The 19,250-nt window shown below is 30.4% G+C and overlaps 2 protein-coding genes across 5 annotated transcripts in view; one reads left to right on the forward strand and one right to left on the reverse strand.

The window, feature by feature from the left end:
• Positions 1-18,311, reverse strand: part of LOC126886572 (uncharacterized) — a 24,560-nt gene extending 6,249 nt beyond the window's left edge. The window contains exons 1-6 of one of the 3 annotated variants that reach the window (XM_050653521.1): positions 17,686-18,310; positions 14,562-14,663; positions 14,403-14,501; positions 11,107-14,302; positions 9,470-10,676; positions 8,205-8,656 (exon numbers count right to left, since the gene is read on the reverse strand). In XM_050653521.1, coding sequence (XP_050509478.1) covers positions 8,547-8,656; positions 9,470-10,676; positions 11,107-14,302; positions 14,403-14,501; positions 14,562-14,663; positions 17,686-17,933 — 4,962 coding nt within the window. In that variant the 5' untranslated portion in view covers positions 17,934-18,310 and the 3' untranslated portion in view covers positions 8,205-8,546. Of the gene's footprint in view, positions 1-8,204; positions 8,657-9,469; positions 10,677-11,106; positions 14,303-14,402; positions 14,502-14,561; positions 14,664-17,685 lie in introns of those variants that run through there. The other 2 variants (XM_050653522.1, XM_050653520.1) reach the window with 2 other exon arrangements.
• The window catches only part of LOC114325383 (neuropeptide-like 1), a 290,871-nt gene that overhangs the window by 138,390 nt on the left and 133,231 nt on the right, over positions 1-19,250 (forward strand). The window lies entirely within an intron of this gene.

Genomic DNA, 19,250 nt, shown 5'->3' on the forward strand with positions numbered 1-19,250 from the left:
GTTATTTTTGAATCGATTTAGCTGAAAATTGGTACACACACTAAGTAAAACATTTAAAAGGGTATGACGTAGAGCTGTACCCAAAATTTTCCCAAAAAATTTCGGACAAGAGGGAAAATTTTAGAAAAAATTGTGATCTGATAATTTGTGTACATATTCCTTGAAAAACGACAAACATCGTTCTGTAGTTTTTTTTTCTCGAAATAAAAAAAAATTTCCGACACAAGTATCAGGTTATAAGTAGTTATATTCCAAATCAAAAAATCTAAGTGTCCGACAAAAATATTGGGTCAAATCCAAAGTCGGACAAAAAATTTAATTTTTATTAATAAACTGTCTTTTAAACCTTACTGGGTTCGTGCAACCCTTACCTTTAAAACCATTTTTCCGACAACATTAGTAGGTTATAAGTAATTATATTCTTAATCAAAAAATCAAAGTCTCGGACAAAAATATTGGGGCAACTCGACAGTCGGACAAAAAATTTATTTTTATTAGTAAAGTATAATTTCAAATTATGCTGGCTGCGTGCATCCCTTATCTTTACAAACATTTTTCCGACAAAAGTAGTGGGTTACAAGTAATTATATTCTTAAACAAAAAATATAATTGTCTGACAAAAATGTTGGGGCAAACGAACAGAAAACCTAATTCTTTTAGGCTATCGACGAGGAGGTATTATCAAAAAAAAATTTTAAAACAGTGTTTCTCGGTTACTTTTGAATTGATTTAGCTGAAAATTGGTACACACACTAAGTAAATCATTTAAAAGGGTATGACGTAGATCGGAACCCAAAATTTTCTTAAAAAATTTTCCGACAATAGGGAAAATTTTAGAAAAAATTGTGATCTGATAATTTGTGTACTTACTCCTTGAACAACGACAAACATCGTTCTGTAGTTTTTTTTTTCGAAATAGAAAAAAATTTCCGACACAAGTATCAGGTTATAAGTAGTTATATTCCAAATCAAAAAATCTAAGTGTCCGACAAAAATATTGGGTCAAATCCAAAGTCGGACAAAAAATTTAATTTTTATTATTAAACTGTCTTTTAAACTTTACTGGGTTCGTGCAACCCTTACCTTTAAAACCATTTTTCCGACAACATTAGTAGGTTATAAGTAATTATATTCTTAATCAAAAAATCAAAGTGTCGGACAAAAATATTGGGGCAACTCGACAGTCGGACAAAAAATTTATTTTTATTAGTAAAATATACTTTCAAATTATTCTGGCTTCGTGCATCCCTTATCTTTACAACCATTTTTCCGACAAAAGTAGTAGGTTACAAGTAATTATATCTTAACCAAAAAATATAATTGTCTGACAAAAATGTTGGGGCAAACGAACAGAATACCTAATCGTTTTTAGGCTATAGACGAGGAGGTATTATCAAAAAAAAATTTTAAAACAGTGTTTCTCGGTTACTTTTGAATCGATTTAGCTGAAAATTGGTACACACTAAGTAAAGCATTTAAAAGGGTATGACGTAGATCGGAACAAAAAATTTTCTTAAAAATTTTCCGACAAGAGGGAAAATTTTAGAAAAATTGTGATCTGATAATTTGTGTACATCCCCCTTGAACAACGACAAACATCGTTCTGTAGTTTTTTTTCTCGAAATAAAAAATAAATTTCCGACACAAGTATCAGGTTATAAGTAGTTATATTCCAAATCAAAAAATCTAAGTGTCCGACAAAAATATTGGGTCAAATCCAAAGTCGGACAAAAAATTTAATTTTTATTAATAAACTGTCTTTTAAACATTACTGGGTTCGTGCAACCCTTACCTTTAAAACCATTTTTCCGACAACATTAGTAGGTTATAAGTAATTATATTCTTAATCAAAAAATCAAAGTCTCGGACAAAAATATTGGGGCAACTCGACAGTCGGACAAAAAATTTATTTTTATTAGTAAAGTATACTTTCAAATTATGCTGGCTGCGTGCATCCCTTATCTTTACAAACATTTTTCCGACAAAAGTAGTGGGTTACAAGTAATTATATTCTTAAACAAAAAATATAATTGTCTGACAAAAATGTTGGGGCAAACGAACAGAAAACCTAATTCTTTTAGGCTATCGACGAGGAGGTATTATCAAAAAAAAATTTTAAAACAGTGTTTCTCGGTTACTTTTGAATTGATTTAGCTGAAAATTGGTACACACACTAAGTAAATCATTTAAAAGGGTATGACGTAGATCGGAACCCAAAATTTTCTTAAAAAATTTTCCGACAATAGGGAAAATTTTAGAAAAATTGTGATCTGATAATTTGTGTACTTACTCCTTGAACAACGACAAACATCGTTCTGTAGTTTTTTTTTTCGAAATAGAAAAAAATTTCCGACACGAGTATCAGGTTATAAGTAGTTATATTCCAAATCAAAAAATCTAAGTGTCCGACAAAAATATTGGGTCAAATCCAAAGTCGGACAAAAAATTTAATTTTTATTATTAAACTGTCTTTTAAACTTTACTGGGTTCGTGCAACCCTTACCTTTAAAACCATATTTCCGACAACATTAGTAGGTTATAACTAATTATATTCTTAATCAAAAAATCAAAGTGTCGGACAAAAATATTGGGGCAACTCGACAGTCGGACAAAAAAATTATTTTTATTAGTAAAATATACTTTCAAATTATGCTGGCTTCGTGCATCCCTTATCTTTACAACCATTTTTCCGACAAAAGTAGTAGGTTACAAGTAATTATATTCTTAAACAAAAAATATAATTGTCTGACAAAAATGTTGGGGCAAACGAACAGAAAACCTAATTCTTTTAGGCTATCGACGAGGAGGTATTATCAAAAAAAAATTTTAAAACAGTGTTTCTCGGTTACTTTTGAATCGATTTAGCTGAAAATTGGTACACACACTAAGTAAAGCATTTAAAAGGGTATGACGTTGATCGGAACCCAAAATTTTCTTAAAAAATTTTCCGACAAGAGGGAAAATTTTAGAAAAATTGTGATCTGATAATTTGTGTACATACTCCTTGAACAACGACAAACATCGTTCTGTAGTTTTTTTTTCTCGAAATAAAAAAAAATTTCCGACACAAGTATCAGGTTATAAGTAGTTATATTCCAAATCAAAAAATCTAAGTGTCCGACAAAAATTTTGGGTCAAATCCAAAGTCTGACAAAAAATTTAATTTTTATTAATAAACTGTCTTTTAAACCTTACTGGGTTCGTGCAACCCTTACCTTTAAAACCATTTTTCCGACAACATTAGTAGGTTATAAGTAATTATATTCTTAATCAAAAAATCAAAGTGTCGGACAAAAATATTGGGGCAACTCGACAGTCGGACAAAAAATTTATTTTTATTAGTAAAGTATACTTTCAAATTATGCTGGGTTCGTGCATCCCTTATCTTTACAACCATTTTTCCGACAAAAGTAGTAGGTTACAAGTAATTATATTCTTAAACAAAAAATATAATTGTCTGACCAAAATGTTGGGGCAAACGAACAGAAAACTTAATTCTTTTAGGCTATCGACGAGGAGGTATTATCAAAAAAAAATTTTAAAACAGTGTTTCTCGGTTACTTTTGAATCGATTTAGCTGAAAATTGGTACACACACTAAGTAAAGCATTTAAAAGGGTATGACGTAGATCGGAACCCAAAATTTTCTTAAAAAATTTTCCAACAAGAGGGAAAATTTTAGAAAAATTGTGATCTGATAATTTGTGTACATACTCCTTGAACAACGACAAACATCGTTCTGTAGTTTTTTTTCTCGAAATAAAAAAAAATTTCCGACACAATTATCAGGTTATAAGTAGTTATATTCCAAATCAAAAAATCTAAGTGTCCGACAAAAATATTGGGTCAAATCCAAAGTCGGACAAAAAATTTAATTTTTATTAATAAACTGTCTTTTAAACCTTACTGGGTTCGTGCAACCCTTACCTTTAAAACCATTTTTCAGACAACATTAGTAGGTTATAAGTAATTATATTCTTAATCAAAAAATCAATGTCTCGGACAAAAATATTGGGGCAACTCTACAGTCGGACAAAAAATTTATTTTTATTAGTAAAGTATACTTTCAAATTATGCTGGCTTCGTGCATCCCTTATCTTTACAACCATTTTTCCGACAAAAGTAGTAGGTTACAAGTAATTATATTCTTAAACAAAAAATATAATTGTCTGACAAAAATGTTGGGGCAAACTAACAGAAATCTTAATTCTTTTAGGCTATCGACGAAGAGGTATTATCAAAAAAAAAAAATTTAAAACAGTGTTTCTCGGTTACTTTTGAATCGATTTAGCTAAAAATTGGTACACACGCTAAGTACTACAATTAAAAGGGCATGACAAAGAATTATACACAAAATTTTCCAAAAAGATTTTCCGACAAGAGGGAAAATTTCGGAAATTTTTTTTAAAATTTTAGAATGTTCTCTACAAGGCGGAACCCGACATCCGACGCCCTGAAGGGCACTAAGGATTATGAGAAAGAAGAAGAAGGAATGTTCTCTACGTTACGTCCTTATAAATATTATAAGGTGTATTTCTACAAATTTTCAGTTTGATCTATGTAGATCTAACCGAGAAAAATTGTTTATAGTTCGCTTTGGTCTCCTTGATGCTTATTATTTTTTTATATCCCAGAGAACGGCTGTTCCCGTACATGCGACACTATATTATACAAGAAATTTTCGATTTTCTAAATGTGACTGAATTGAAAAAATTGGGCCAAATCCAATCTTAAAATATAGGCAAAGAGATATATGTCAACCATCCATTTTGGTCCAAGGGTGTGGATTTTACGTCCCATTTAGAGTCTGTTTTTCGTTCTCGTCCCCAAAACTTCCAAAAATTTCGAAAATTTAAGTCCGACTTTACAGCTTCTTATAGTACTGAACATTACCTTTCCAAAGCATGTTTAATTTTGAAAATTCTTCTCTTCTTCTTCTTCTTCTTCTTCTTCTTTCTTTTATATAGACATTACTATGTCTGTTTTTCAATGTGCCTCCAGTAAGTTGTCATTCCACCTTTTTCGTGGTCTTCCCACTGATCGTCTTCCTATTGGGGAACCTTCTCTGACCGTCCTTACTACTCTATTTGTTGTCATTCGGCTTATGTGGTCGTTCCATTCTACTCTTCTGCTTTTCACCCCATAGGCGTAACCAGGGGGTGGTTTTGGGGGTTATAACCCCCATTTTGGATGTACTTTGAGCTCTATACGCTTAACACAATTATTATTCCATACCCCCAGAGACCTTCAAGTAGACGTAACTCCCCCTTAGGATCATCCTGGTTACACCTCTGTTTCACCCAGTTATTAATGTTGTCCACCTTGCATCTCCTTCATATATCTGCACTTCTAACTCTATCCCACAGCGTCTTACCATCGATTTTTGGCAATGTTTTCATCTCTGCTGTTTCTATAGCATTCTTTTTGTCCTTTCTGTATCAGGTTGTGTTTCTGCCGCGTATGTCATTATTGGTCTGATGACTCTTTTGTAAATTCTGCCTTTCACTTCTTTTCTGGTGTTTTTATTTCTCTATATTGTTTCATTCAGGCAACCTGCGGCTCTGTTTGCTTTATTCACCTGATCTTCCACTTTTGTTTCGAGCTTTCCGTAGCTGCATAGTGTGATGCCTAGATATTTAAACTCCATGACTTGTTCTATTATTTGACCCTCCAGCTCTAATTTACACCTTATTAGATCTGCTGTTATAACCATGCATTTAGTCTTTTTTAGGGAAATTTACATGTTAAATTTTCTAGCGGTTATATTAAATTCGTGCAGCATACGTTGTAAATCATCTTCACTTTGAGAGATTAGTATTGCGTCGTCTGCATAGCAGATTATTTTAAGTGGTTTTTCTCCCATTTGGTATTCTTTTTTTGTTCTTACTTTTTTTATTATTTCGTCCATGATCAGGTTGAACAACAGAGGACTCAGGGAATCTCCCTGTCTTATCCCATTGTCATTTTGAAAATTGTATATACCATTCAAAAGTTACCGATCTCAGAAATTTTATTCAATTTCTATTTAAAAAGGGAAAAATGTTTTGTATGTGTGCATGTTTGTGGAAAAGTTATACCGATCTGAATTTCTTTTCTATGTTTCAAGAGGGGGTCAGGACCGATTCAGAACCGGTATAGCTTGTGACTTTCGACCACCCATAAGCCAGCTATAGGACTTGGTAGGTACAAAACGGCATATTTTTTGGGGGTATATATCTTGGGTTCAAGGAGAGACAGGAAAACCGAAAATACACTAGTTGTAGTGGTTGCGACGCTAAATTTAATAGAGCAATCAAGTTCATTTACCGGTCATTCCAATATTTTTTTATTCTATTTCGTATAGTGTATATTCGATGGACACTAGATCATTTGAGAGATAATGGTAGAAAGACGACCATTTATCTTAACTAGACCAGGGCGCATCTGTAAAAATATTAGTACATTTGGACGTTGAGAGGTGACTCAAATTTTTTTGCAGAAATTGCTTGAAAATAAATCAAATAATAATATTTGAGTTATCCTCCCTCTCAAAAAGGTCCGGAACATTGTTTAAATAATCAAAATGTCAAAAAATTAAGGAAAAATTCGATTTTTTTCTTGGTTTTTTGATTATAACTTTAAAAGTATTCATTTCCGGAAAAAGTTGTACTGACATAAAAGTTGCGTAATTAAATTTCCTACAATATAGAATTGGTTAAAAATTTAAGAAATAGTCACCCTTGTTGCAAAATAGCAATAATTATGAAAAAAAACATACAAAAACAAGTATTCGCATTTTACGTTTTTCAACCATTTATGCTACACTTAAGACCTCCATATTTCACCCTGAAAAATTTTATGATACAGTAAAACAACACTGTAAATTTCATTAAGATCGGTTCAATAGATTTTGCAAAATAAAATTTGCAATCCAGTTTCATAAAAAAAATTCATTTTTTCAAAATGTTACAGGACTGAAAATAAAGCAGATAGCAAGTTGAAATTTTTTTTTGCATATAGAAGTGTACTATACCTTTCATTTGCAATTTTGCAAAATTAAAATCGCTTAACACCACGGCGTCAGGAATTTTTTTAAATAAACATTAATTATTGGTGCTACGCGCAGGTCAGCGGATAGGTTGCTCTGATTGGGCATTCCAATGACCTTTGATAATGATTGATACATTTTAATTATTATGACATTTCGATATAAATAAATAAATTTGTTTATTGCAAAATAAAAACACATACTCTATCCTTTGAAATAACACTTTTATTAGCAAAAACTTTCTTTGTTCATATATTTTAACTTAAATAATAAAAGTTTATTATTTTTAAACATATGCAATTGTTTAAACAATATTTCACAAACAATAATAAAATAAGTTTGATTTTTGTGGAATTAAAAAATTAAAATACAATAAAATATAGAGTAAGAAAATAATATATTAGATAAAGATTGGAAGAAATTTTGGTGGAAATCAACCTGTGTGAATCAAACACCGCTGTCCTGCGCGTAGCACCAAAAATTATTGTTTATTTCAAAAATTTTCTGACGCCGTGGTAATTAATCGATTTTAATTTTGAAAATTGCAAATGAAAGGTACAGTACACTTCTATAAGGAAAAAAAAATTCAACTTGCTATCTGCTTTATTTTCAGTCCTGTAACATTTTGAAAAAATGAATTTTTTTTCCGAAAGCAATATTGCAAAATTTATTTTGCAAAATCTATTGAACCGATCTTAATGAAATTTACAGTATTGTTTTACTGTATCATAAAGTTTTTCTGGATGAAATATGAAGGTCCTAAGTGTAGCATAAATGGTTGAAAAACGTAAAATGCGAATACTTGTTTTTGTATGGTTTTTTCGCAATTATTGCTATTTTGCAACTAGGGTGACTATTTTTTAAATTTTTAACCAATTCTATATTGTAGTAAATTGAATTACGCAACTTTTATGTCAGTACAACTTTTCTCGGAAATGAATACTTTTAAAGTTATAATCAAAAACGAAGAAAAAAATCGAATTTTTCCTTCAATTCTTGACATTTTGATTATTTAAACAATGTTCCGGACCTTTTTGAGAGGGAAGATAACTCAAATAATATTATTTGATTTATTTTCAAGCAATTTCTGCAAAAAAATTTGAGTTACCTCTCAACGTCTATCTCAAAACAGATCCGCCCTTGACTAAACGTGGAATCGAGAAACAATACATTTAAATTCATACATTTAATTTATAAATAACTTTGAAAAACTCCTGATACAAGAATAAAAAAATTGCTAAACGCTGTAAAAATAAGTGGCGCATACAATATTCCAGCTACAAATGAGCATGATTATGGAAACATCTTTTAAAATAAAACTAGAATTTTATTTTCGATCAAAATGAAAATACATTCTTGCGCCACGTAATATTTATATCAGTTCATTTGTAGCTGGAATATTGTATGCGCCACTCATTTTTACGGCGTTTAGCAGTTTTTTTATTCTTGTATACATATACAATGAAAAAAACATCAAATATTATGTAACAAATAATTCTTAAAAATACATAAATTGTTGATTAATTATCGTTATCTTCAAATTCTGAATCTTCAGATAGGTACAAATTTTGTTCATCTTCACTCTCATCGGAAGACGGCTCCCCCTCATCCTGATCATCAGAAGTGGAAACTAATAAATGAAACATTTTATTAAAAAAAAAAGTAATGAAAACTGTTAGACTTATTAAACTAAAGCATTTTTCCCTTTAACTACTCGCGCATCATGTCATAACATAAGTACACGCGTGGCGTACTTTTTGGCTTGGCACCACTTAAAAGCAACGGTTTTGTTTATTTTTTTTTAAATACACTTAGTTGTTTGTTATTAACCTTAATCGGCATTAGCGAATGCTTTGAGTTCCTTCTCAGTAAGTCAATTGGGATTTCAAGCTGGAACCTAATCAAAAATAAAATTATTAATATAAAATTTTTTGAAACATGATTTTTTTACATGAGAAAAAGTTTTGTTTATAAAGAAAAATATATTTTGTGCCATAATGACTAAAAAACAATTATTGAAAGAATTACGTACATTACTGCAATCATGGCGTATTTTGTACACCACCATAAACAACAAATAATAAACTGGTAATTACGGCTTTCTCAGAACGCCGATTCCAACGAAACTAAAACCAATTGTAAAGCACATTCCAGTGATAGGTTAGATAGATAAACTAGGTCAAAAATTAATTTTTTAAATATATTTTCAGTAGAATTCTTATATCTGGCGTTCAAAATACGCCACCGCGTGTAGTTAAAAGTTAAGTAAAATGGACTTAATGCAAGTAATTGTTTCGATTTTTTAAATAAAAATGGTTTAATTTTAAAATTCTTTAAAATATCAAATTTTAAAATATAAAAAAGCAGAAAAGCAGACATACAGAGAAAAACCTTAATATCAGCGTAATAGATTAAATTTTTAATGTAATTATAAATATATTACCTGAATGAGCAGCTATCTCTCGGAATGTGGGACACTGCTCGCCATCGAACCAAAAAAACTCAAAGCTGCCATCGATATTTAACCACCCGCACTCTTGAATATCAAGGTCTGTAGGTCGCCTCAGGTGAGCATTGCACCACACGTTACTGATATAAATGGTTCGTTTTATATGTTGCAATAACTCTTTTTTGGTTGGTGGAAGATTTGATGCGTCGAACCCTTTTAGGTTTTTTCTCCAAATTTTGTCATTTTCATTTTTATTTTTATATTTTCTTTCAAATACTTCGAATCTGCCTTTATCGATATCATTTTTTGTATTTAAACTATATATTTGGCATACATACTCTTCAATAGATTTAAATACTTCGTGTTCTGTATCCAAATATTTCGGCACCGTTTCTAGTAGCTGCATAAAAGCATCTTGATACGATTGTTTTTTTTTTAGTATGGCAAATGGTCTTTTTTTCCCTTTTCTGTAAAAAGCTGGATTAAAATCATTACCCGTAAATATGTGACAAACGGTTAGGGCTCTTGCTAATTTGTCACCTAATCCTTGGTAAATTTTATTCATATTCAAATACTCTCTTTTTTTGTTCGAACACATATTTACCGTAATTTGAATATCTGCTTTTAAATATTTCATATTTGCAAGAATAATTACTGGTATATCCGAGTCAGTGCAATGGACTTCAACGTTGTAATTATTAGGCAGTTGGCATATGTGGTACATAATCTTGGTATCTGCTTCTTCGTGAAAGCAACATAAGTTGTAATCTGTAGTTTTTTTAATATGATTTTCATGTACTTGGTAAGAGTAACAGGAAGTTCCATAACTTAACTTGACTATTTTATCTTGGCATAAAATAACAAAACAATCATCAGTCCAATCATCGATTAAAAATTCAACGAAACTTTCTTTGAAATTTTTACTTCTTAACAGTTTCCCAAAATCAGAGGGTCGCTTATTGTTTTTATGCACGCTATGAACGGTATCATCCTCTCCTCTTTGGCGGTGTTCATAATCTTTTATACTTGGATCGTTGAATTTGTCAAATATAATGTGGACTTCTTTTTTATCTGATACCAACAGCTTAAAAATATACATTGAAATTTTCCCGTATGTATTAGGTACATTTTTCAATGTGTGGAGCAAATAGAAGCCATCGTAGATATGGATATCGGCTTTCGGAGGATTGCCATTCTCTTCCTGGTAAATTAAAAAGTTTATTGTTAATAATTGATTTTATTAAACATTTATATTAATTTTAATTTTTTTAAATACAGTACAACCTGCCACATCCGTACCCGCTCATATCCGGACCTCCCCATATCCAGGTGGTTCTGCCGTCCGTATCTACCAAAATCCCCGGAGAAAGGCAGTCCTGCTGTTGGACAATGCAACCGACCCAAAAGAACTAAAATATGGCGAAATAATGTATTGTAGAATCTATAAAACGTGTCCATCGACGAACGTTATTGACAGCGCTGATTACTGAAATATATGAAGGAGAAAACGTTTCAGAGACTATAAAAGAAGTGGTTTTGATATCCGGATTTTTTCATATCCGGATCGGTCTGTCGCCACATTGATCCGGATATGGCAGATTTTACTATACTTATTTCTTAAAAAGGTTTACCTGATATGACTTCAACTCCTCGAAAATCACTGATTTTTGGGTTTTACAAATAGATCCGTCAGAGTGGCATAAAGAAAATGGAATAGGCGTCAGCGGATATTTCAACGCTTCTTTTAGATCTATATGGCTTTGCAGCGACGCATACAATAATCTTCCAAAAATGTCTCTTTGAATGGTAACTTCTTTGACTTTTCCATTAATTTTTACTTTTTTGACACATTTTGAAGCAAAATTAACAACAGTGTTTTTTAAAATAGCCTTGTCAAACCTTTCTGGGTCTATTTGAGATTCAGTAATAAATTTAATTCGTTGCAGCTCTCCTGTAGTTTCAATATTAGATAAGAATGTGTAAATATCTTCAGATACTGATTGCCCTGAAGATATATTGTACAAATTCTCTTGAGATAAATTGCTTGAAAAAGGATTCGTACATTGCTGTATTATAGTTAACAAATTTTCAACATTTTTATTGCTGTGACAGATAGAAGATTTCCTTAAATCTTTGGTTATATCATCCTTTGAATACAAATTGCAGAAATCCATTAATTTCGAAATCATGTTAGTACGCAGTGAATGGGTAATAGCCCATTTTTGCCGAGCACCCACAGAATTTGTCATATTTATAATGCCTGATGATCTAGAAGCAGCATGTGCATTTATAGTCTGTTCTAGTGTTATGTCGATGGGGTTTCTTGAAAATGGCTTTGTGGTCCTTCTTATGCCAAAGAAGCAATCTCCGTACTCTTGTATCAAACCAGGATGAGTTTCTTCAATCTTTTCTAATTTGTTTAAATATATGGTTAAGTATCTGGCATAATTTTGATGATTGAAAGCGAAAAAAATGTTTGTCATTTTTTCCAAGACATATTTGTAAATGTCAAAATTAGCAGTTCGGATACTAAATTCAAGCATTAGGTAATAATCTATCAATTGTATGTACATCATAAAAATTTGAGGTGTCTTTCCATGGTTCCCTTGTAAAGTATCTTTCTTAAATTGTGCATAATCTTCAAAAATTTTGTGACATAATTCATTATTTATCACTGGATTTTCATTTTCATTTTCTGAGTAATGTTTTAAGTAGGTTTTAATTGTTTCTAAATCATACTGTTTATTTTCTAAAAAAAATTCTACGTGCAATAGTTGAAGTGCAAGTGAAATTATTGGATGAATTTTACAGCAGCGATTAAAATGTTTACCAGTAAGAAATGTATTTATAGATCCATTCGCTAAAACTTCGGCATCAACAAGCATGTTTGTTAAACCACATCCATTAATGAATTTGCCTACAGCTTTAAAAAACGATAGCATAATGTGAAATGATCCTAAATGAATAAATAGATTTTTGAATTCTTCTTCAGCTGATTGAATTTTTAAAGCTATTTTAGCAATGGCCAAATCATAAGTAACATTGAAGTATTTTTTTCCACACTCAGAAGCAATTTTTAAGCTAAGACGCATTGTTTCTTTTATGACTCGTGGATCTGTAGGAGAATCATTGATTTGGGTCAAATAATCTATTTTTTGAATAGTTGAATTATCGTTAGAAATCTTTGCATTGTATCCTACCCACATAGGTACATTCTGTAGATGAAGTTTGTGGGAAAAAATCCAACAAAAGTTTATTTGTTTGAAAAGTAAAACGCACTTTTCGTTATCTGAAGTTGAAGATGTTTCTACGCCTTGGGTATTATCTTCATTTATAAATAATTCTTCGTTACTAGTAGGTGGATCAGTGTTCGTAGATTCTAAACTTACAGTAGTAGTTGGATTAGTGCTCGCAGATTCTTTATTATTTGAGATAAATTCAGGACGTTTTTGTTTCGTTGGTGGTAAATTTTCAGTTTCAAACGACTCAAAAGATCTTTTTCTTCGATTACTTTTATTTCGAAGATTCAGTGCTAAATTTTGTTCCTGAACGTTTGAGCTGTTATGGGATTCCTGAGCAATCAAATGGTTAGCTGCAGGAATATCCTGATAAGCGATTCCAACTGTATCATGAAGTGTATTTTTGCCTGATTGTGTTTCAACGAATCTATCATAATTATCCCAAGCGACTCCACATGCTAAGGAAGAAGTCGGAATTATGCCCGAAGGACACGTTTGTCCATTCGCAATGCACGAGTAAGCTGCAGAAGATTCTAATTCCGCTAAACCTGAATAGCTGATTGAATAACCGCACCTATTTAATATTTCCATTACCTTTACATTGCCAGTAAGACTTTTCATTGACATACCAAAAATAATTTGTTTACGAGGCTTTATATTACCTTTGGTAATGGAATAAATCGAATCGGATGCCAAGCACGCGGTTAATCTTTCGATTCTTTCGGTCTCTACTTTAGTTCCACTCAATGCCGTTTTCCAGAACACATTCAGCCAATTTGGAATGTCGCATTCACCCTTATTTAGAGCTTCAGCGTCAAGAAAATCTGGTAAAGGCTTTTTTTTAATTTGCAAGATTTTTTTTCTATATTTAATTGCAAATTCACGACATTCTTGCTCAAAAATTATGTCAAGGATTTCATCATCATTGATATTTTCTAAATCCGTATTCACTGACATAACAAACCATTTCTTTGAAAAATATTCAAACTTAATTTTTTTTTTCAGATGTATTTCCATATATTGTCTTAGAGTATTAGTCGTTATCAGGTTTTCAGGGAAGTCTTTTCCTTCAGACTCATAGACTTCTTGCAAAAATAAAATGTATATATCTTGCAAATAAGTGACAGAGAAAATTTTTGATTCGCTTACAACTTCCTTTTCAATATACTGAATCAACTGTTTACGAGCAATCTCGTTGTAACCACGTGTATCTGTCCAAATAGTTGTAGGTGGTTTGTTTGTATAAGCTTTAAAATTTGAAAAATATTTTAAACTGCATCTTTGATGATAGAATAACATAATATTTTCATTATTTACTTCTTCGTGAATTGACATTAGCATTTCTACATCATTCATTTCAGTTGCGTAGCTTCGAATTCTATCAAAAAATCTGATTTTATGTTTTGTTTGGCTACAATATAATTTGCGTCCTTTCCATTTAATACTTATGTTTCCACAAAAAAAACATTTTTCTTGACATTTTTGTTCATTTTCAACGATACTATCATCAACAATGTCATTATCCACCTCCATTTCATCTGCATTTTCAATGTCATCTGCATCTCTCGATAATTGTTGTCTTGTACATCTAAAATTACAATTGTAATTAAAACAAAATATTATTACATAAAAATTTAATGTACAAAAAATTGTTAAAAAATAAGATTTAATAATTAAAAAATACTCACTTAACAGAAACATTAACTGGTTCCAAATTAATTGCTGCCGATGAAAAAGACGAGTTAGTCGAATAATCTTCAGTCGATAAATATGACACTGCTGCTTCACTGCAATATAATTTTATTACGTAACATTTATATAAATATGTATATAAATAAAAAACATACCAAACCAACCATGAAGTGGATAAATTTGAAGAATTTGTTTTCAAGTTATCTGCTTCATCAACAGACGAAATTGTTGCACCCACTGATGTTGAGGGAGTCTCACTTAAAAAAAAGTATCATGTAAACATGTTAATTAAAACAAACTTAAAAAACCAAATAATATTGAAGTATCTAATGTTTTGAAACTTATGTTTCTTTTTGTTTAATTAAAAATGTGATCTTAATAGTACTTCAAAATACTTGACTTTTATTTTATTTTTTTTTTGGAAATAAGAACAATATGAATTTAAACTAACAATATGAAATATTACATTGAATTAAAGATTTTTCCTTTTTTCTGATACCTTAATGAACATAAAAAATGTATGAGAAAAAATAAAAGTGGCGTACTTTTTAATTTTTTTTCTTCAATACTTTGTATACCTACGGCTTTTTTGGTCAATTTATAGTATTTTATGAAACAAGACATATAAGTAAACAAAATATAACATTATAAGATTTATTAAAATCGGTTCATTCGGAGAAAACAGCTGAAATCTTATTTTTGGGGGGTAAGCTATCGATGTAAGGCTTAGGAAAAGGAAACGTTTAAATTTGGGAAATAACGACCACCCTAATGTATATGCAAATATGCACCATGTATACTGTGAAAAGTTACTTAATACATTTTATGTATGGGGAATATCAGAGGTCATTTTATGCTTTAATTCGGGAATTTATGAAACCTATGCTGGGTTATAAAGGGCGATGTCAGAAGATACCCTGCATAAAATGCAACGCCCAAATTTTTGGTTTTTATATTTTTATAACACTTTTTTCTAACAGGGTCCAAAATGCACGTTTTTGATTAAAGCCGCATATCACGAGAATCTACATCGATTAACCTTTAATTTGAGCGTTTATAAGTTTAATTTCGTTGAATTGTTATTGCAAAAATAGCCTTCAATTTTTTGTGAGTCACATCAGCCGGAGGGAGAATTTCCCCACCACCATGCCAATATCTCGGCATGCCGTTGCTCGAAAAAACGTATACTATATTTATTTCTTGATAAAAAATAGCTTGTTTTTTTTTAATGCCGCCAGTTTCATTTTTTAATTGTTGAACAAAGTGGCAGCGATTTAAAAAAAATGGCTATCTCAGCCCCTATTTATAAAGAAAATTTAACAACATTTTTAAAGCAATAAAAAAGGGTTATAAAAATTTTTTTAGATTGTTTTTAATTTTATATGAAAATATAGGTATTCAAAAAGAGAATTCAACTTAAATTAAGTACTGCGATTTTTTTCAAAAAGTTATGGCCCTTTACATTATTTTTCGTCTTGGAATAAATAAATTATCAGATTTTAGCAACAAATTAACCGATTAATGACCGATAGGTATTTATGGTTAACATTTGAACTTTATTAAACTGTTAATTGAAAATTTTATGTATAATCAAAAAACAAAGATAAGAGAAAAGAAAAATTGCTGAAAATTATCCAGGGTTTTTTGAATCATAGCAATAAACAACTAAATTATAACACAAAACGTGTAGCATTTAATTGGTTATTTAATTTTAACAAATAAAATGAACTGAAAAAAAAATTAATTAATTCATTTGAAATAATCAAATATTATCGGAATTTCGAAATTCAAAATTAGTTAGATTTGTTTTTAACAGCAGAAGAAGAATATTTAAACAAAAAATTGCAATTTCCAATAAATCCGAATTATAATTGTTTATTATAAAGTGACATTAATTCAAACATTGTTTTAAAAACAATACCTTTACTTCCGCTTGATTCGTGCTACACGTGCTGAACCTTTATTTTATCTGACGAAAGGTCACAGATGGTGTCTTCAGGATTTTATAGAAGACAAGAAGCGAGTGTATTTTTTTTGTTCAAACTAGACATAGGATTCCTCATTATATTCTATCTATAATAAAAAGTCCATGTGTAGTTTCCACGTCGCCACACTGTAAATTATATAATACATTATACGCATAGGGGTTGTGTGATAGCTCAGTCGAAAGGTTTTTCAATTCTCTATTCACTAATATAAACTTATTTATACAGGATGCCCAAAAAATGTTGTGAATTAAATTAATTGAGACAAAAAGAAGAATGTACGTAATTTATTTAATGCAAAATACGTTTTACTGCTGTCACAAAACCGAAAAAAATGTTAATTTGAAAAAAAACATTGATTTTCTCTTATAGTCAATGTTAAAGCTACCACCCACCTGCCACTTGGGAGTTTGAACATCTAGTTTAAGCGAGAAACAATGTTTTTTTGTGATATAAATGTTTTTGCGTTTTTTGTAACAATAGTAAAATGTATTTTGAATGAAATAAATTACATATTATTATTTTTATTGTGTGATTTAATTTAATTAAAAAAACATTGTGCACTCTGTATAAATAATTATGTTAATGTTTATCTTAGTGAATAGAGCAATGAATAACCTTTCGAATGAGCTATCACACCACCCCTATTCTCATTAAAAAAATCATCGATTACGTCATCACGCCCAGATAGATGACGTCACTAATATGAGATATATGCCAAAAAATTATAATTTACAAATAAAAATCGACCTATTTCAGGATTTTTCTCCAGTCTCCAGTTCTCGAGAAAATGAATTTATTCCAACTCAAACGTCCTCACTGTGTAATACTTTTTCGTCAGACGTTTTCTACGTTCAGTCCGTGCCGCCCCAACCAAGCGTGTCTTCAAAATTAATATCATTTGCTTATTATTATCACTTTTAATATTTTATATAAATCCCAAACAAAATTAATCACTTTGAATATTTTGCATAAACCCCATCTAAACAAATACGCGTTCTTGAATTTTCTTTAAAACATTTAAAATATTATTTAATAAACATACAAATTTGCTATATTTTTTAACAAATTTTATAAATTAATATACTTTCATAGTTGAACCAGAGGTACACATCTCTGATTGAACACACATGTATATTAACATTCTATAAAGTTATACCTTAATATAAAATAAATTATACCAGAATAAGCATTTAGGTATACACGAAATGTGAAAAAGAAAAATAGAAAAAAATTTAATTACAAAATAATATTGCAATTAACAATTTAAAGAAAATATGATAAAAATTCTTACCTTTCAGGAAGAAGAAATTGTTTTTTAACAATAAATTTTTTATAACATTGTGAATGATATCCTATTTCATTATTATCCCAATTTTCTGGCAATTCAACATCATTCCATTGATGCTGATGTTGTTGACGGGCTTTCAAAGATGTAGTACATGACAACCACGTTTTATTAGAGAATTCTTTTACTTTATCCTGGATACCTTTAAAATCTTTTGTTTGGGCACTTAAATGTTTACACAAAAAACACTGCATTTTTATTTATTTAAAAAATATATTAAAGCCACTATACTATACAACTACTTTTTCTATTGTCATACAATATATTATGTCAATTATGATTTCACTACCTGGATCATAATGAACTTCATTATGATACAGATTTTCATTACGATACAGATTTTTAACCAATAGAATCGCGATATGGCATTCGCGATAAAGGTGGCACACTCGCAGTGACCAATGTCGAGTCAAATGCATACGCTTTGACAGTTCTCTATATGTAAACAAACTGACAAACTAGGTACTTAATTTGTTTGCTTTACAAAATTAATAAATTTGAATACAGGGTGTTTGGTAAAGATTGGGTCATAGCTTAAACTTAGATTTCTGAGCTTAAAATAGGTCGATTTAAGCTAACTTACCTTAGTACGAAAGTTGATAATAACAACCGAAATACAGGGTGTCAAATTTAATCTTTTATTATATTTATTGTTGAATATTTCCTGACAGGCATAGGATAATGACACAAAATTTGGCAAGCGGGAGTTTTTTCGGATGAGAAAACTAAATTTGCTACCAAAAATGATGTATTACCCAGAGGGCGCTACGTACGTCTTTCAGCGCCAATTTAATACGTTCAATTTTTTTTTCCCCAACTGTACATACTTTTTGAATCAAAACTTTTATTTTCTGAATATTTTTGCTTAAAAAAGGTATACTACATTCATCTCGCTAAACTCAACTGTTTTTGAGATAGACGCATTTGAACTCTGCGATACAACATAATTTTTTCCATAATATCGTTGTAGTTACACCCGAAAAACCAACTTGAAACCATAATAATTGTGCCAGTTTTCATTTTTATGTCAGTGCATCGCAAATTCCATTTGAAGAAATTGCAATACGTTTTTAAAAAAATTTTATGGTTTTAAGTTATTTTTCGTCTTTAACTACAATATTATGCAAAAAATTATATTGCCTCGCAGACTTAAAATGCTTATCGAAAATGTTTATCTCGAAAACGGTTGAGTTTAACGAGATGAATATAGTAACCTTTTTTAAGTATAAATGTTAAGAGAATAAAAGTGTTGATTCAAAAGGTATGTAGAGTGAGAAATAAAACAATTGAATCTATTAAATGAGCGCTGAAAGGCGTATGTGGCGCCCTCTGGATAATATATCATTTTTGGTGGCAAATTTAGATTTATTGTCCCGAAAAACCCCTGCTTACCGAATTTCGTGTTATTATCCCATGCCTGTTAGGAAATATTCAAGAATAAATAAAATAAAAGTTTAACTTTATCACCTTGTATGTAGATTATTATCAACTTATGTACTAAGGTAAGTTAG

This window comes from Diabrotica virgifera, chromosome 6, assembly GCF_917563875.1.
Source record: "Diabrotica virgifera virgifera chromosome 6, PGI_DIABVI_V3a".
NCBI classification, from domain to species: domain Eukaryota; kingdom Metazoa; phylum Arthropoda; class Insecta; order Coleoptera; family Chrysomelidae; genus Diabrotica; species Diabrotica virgifera.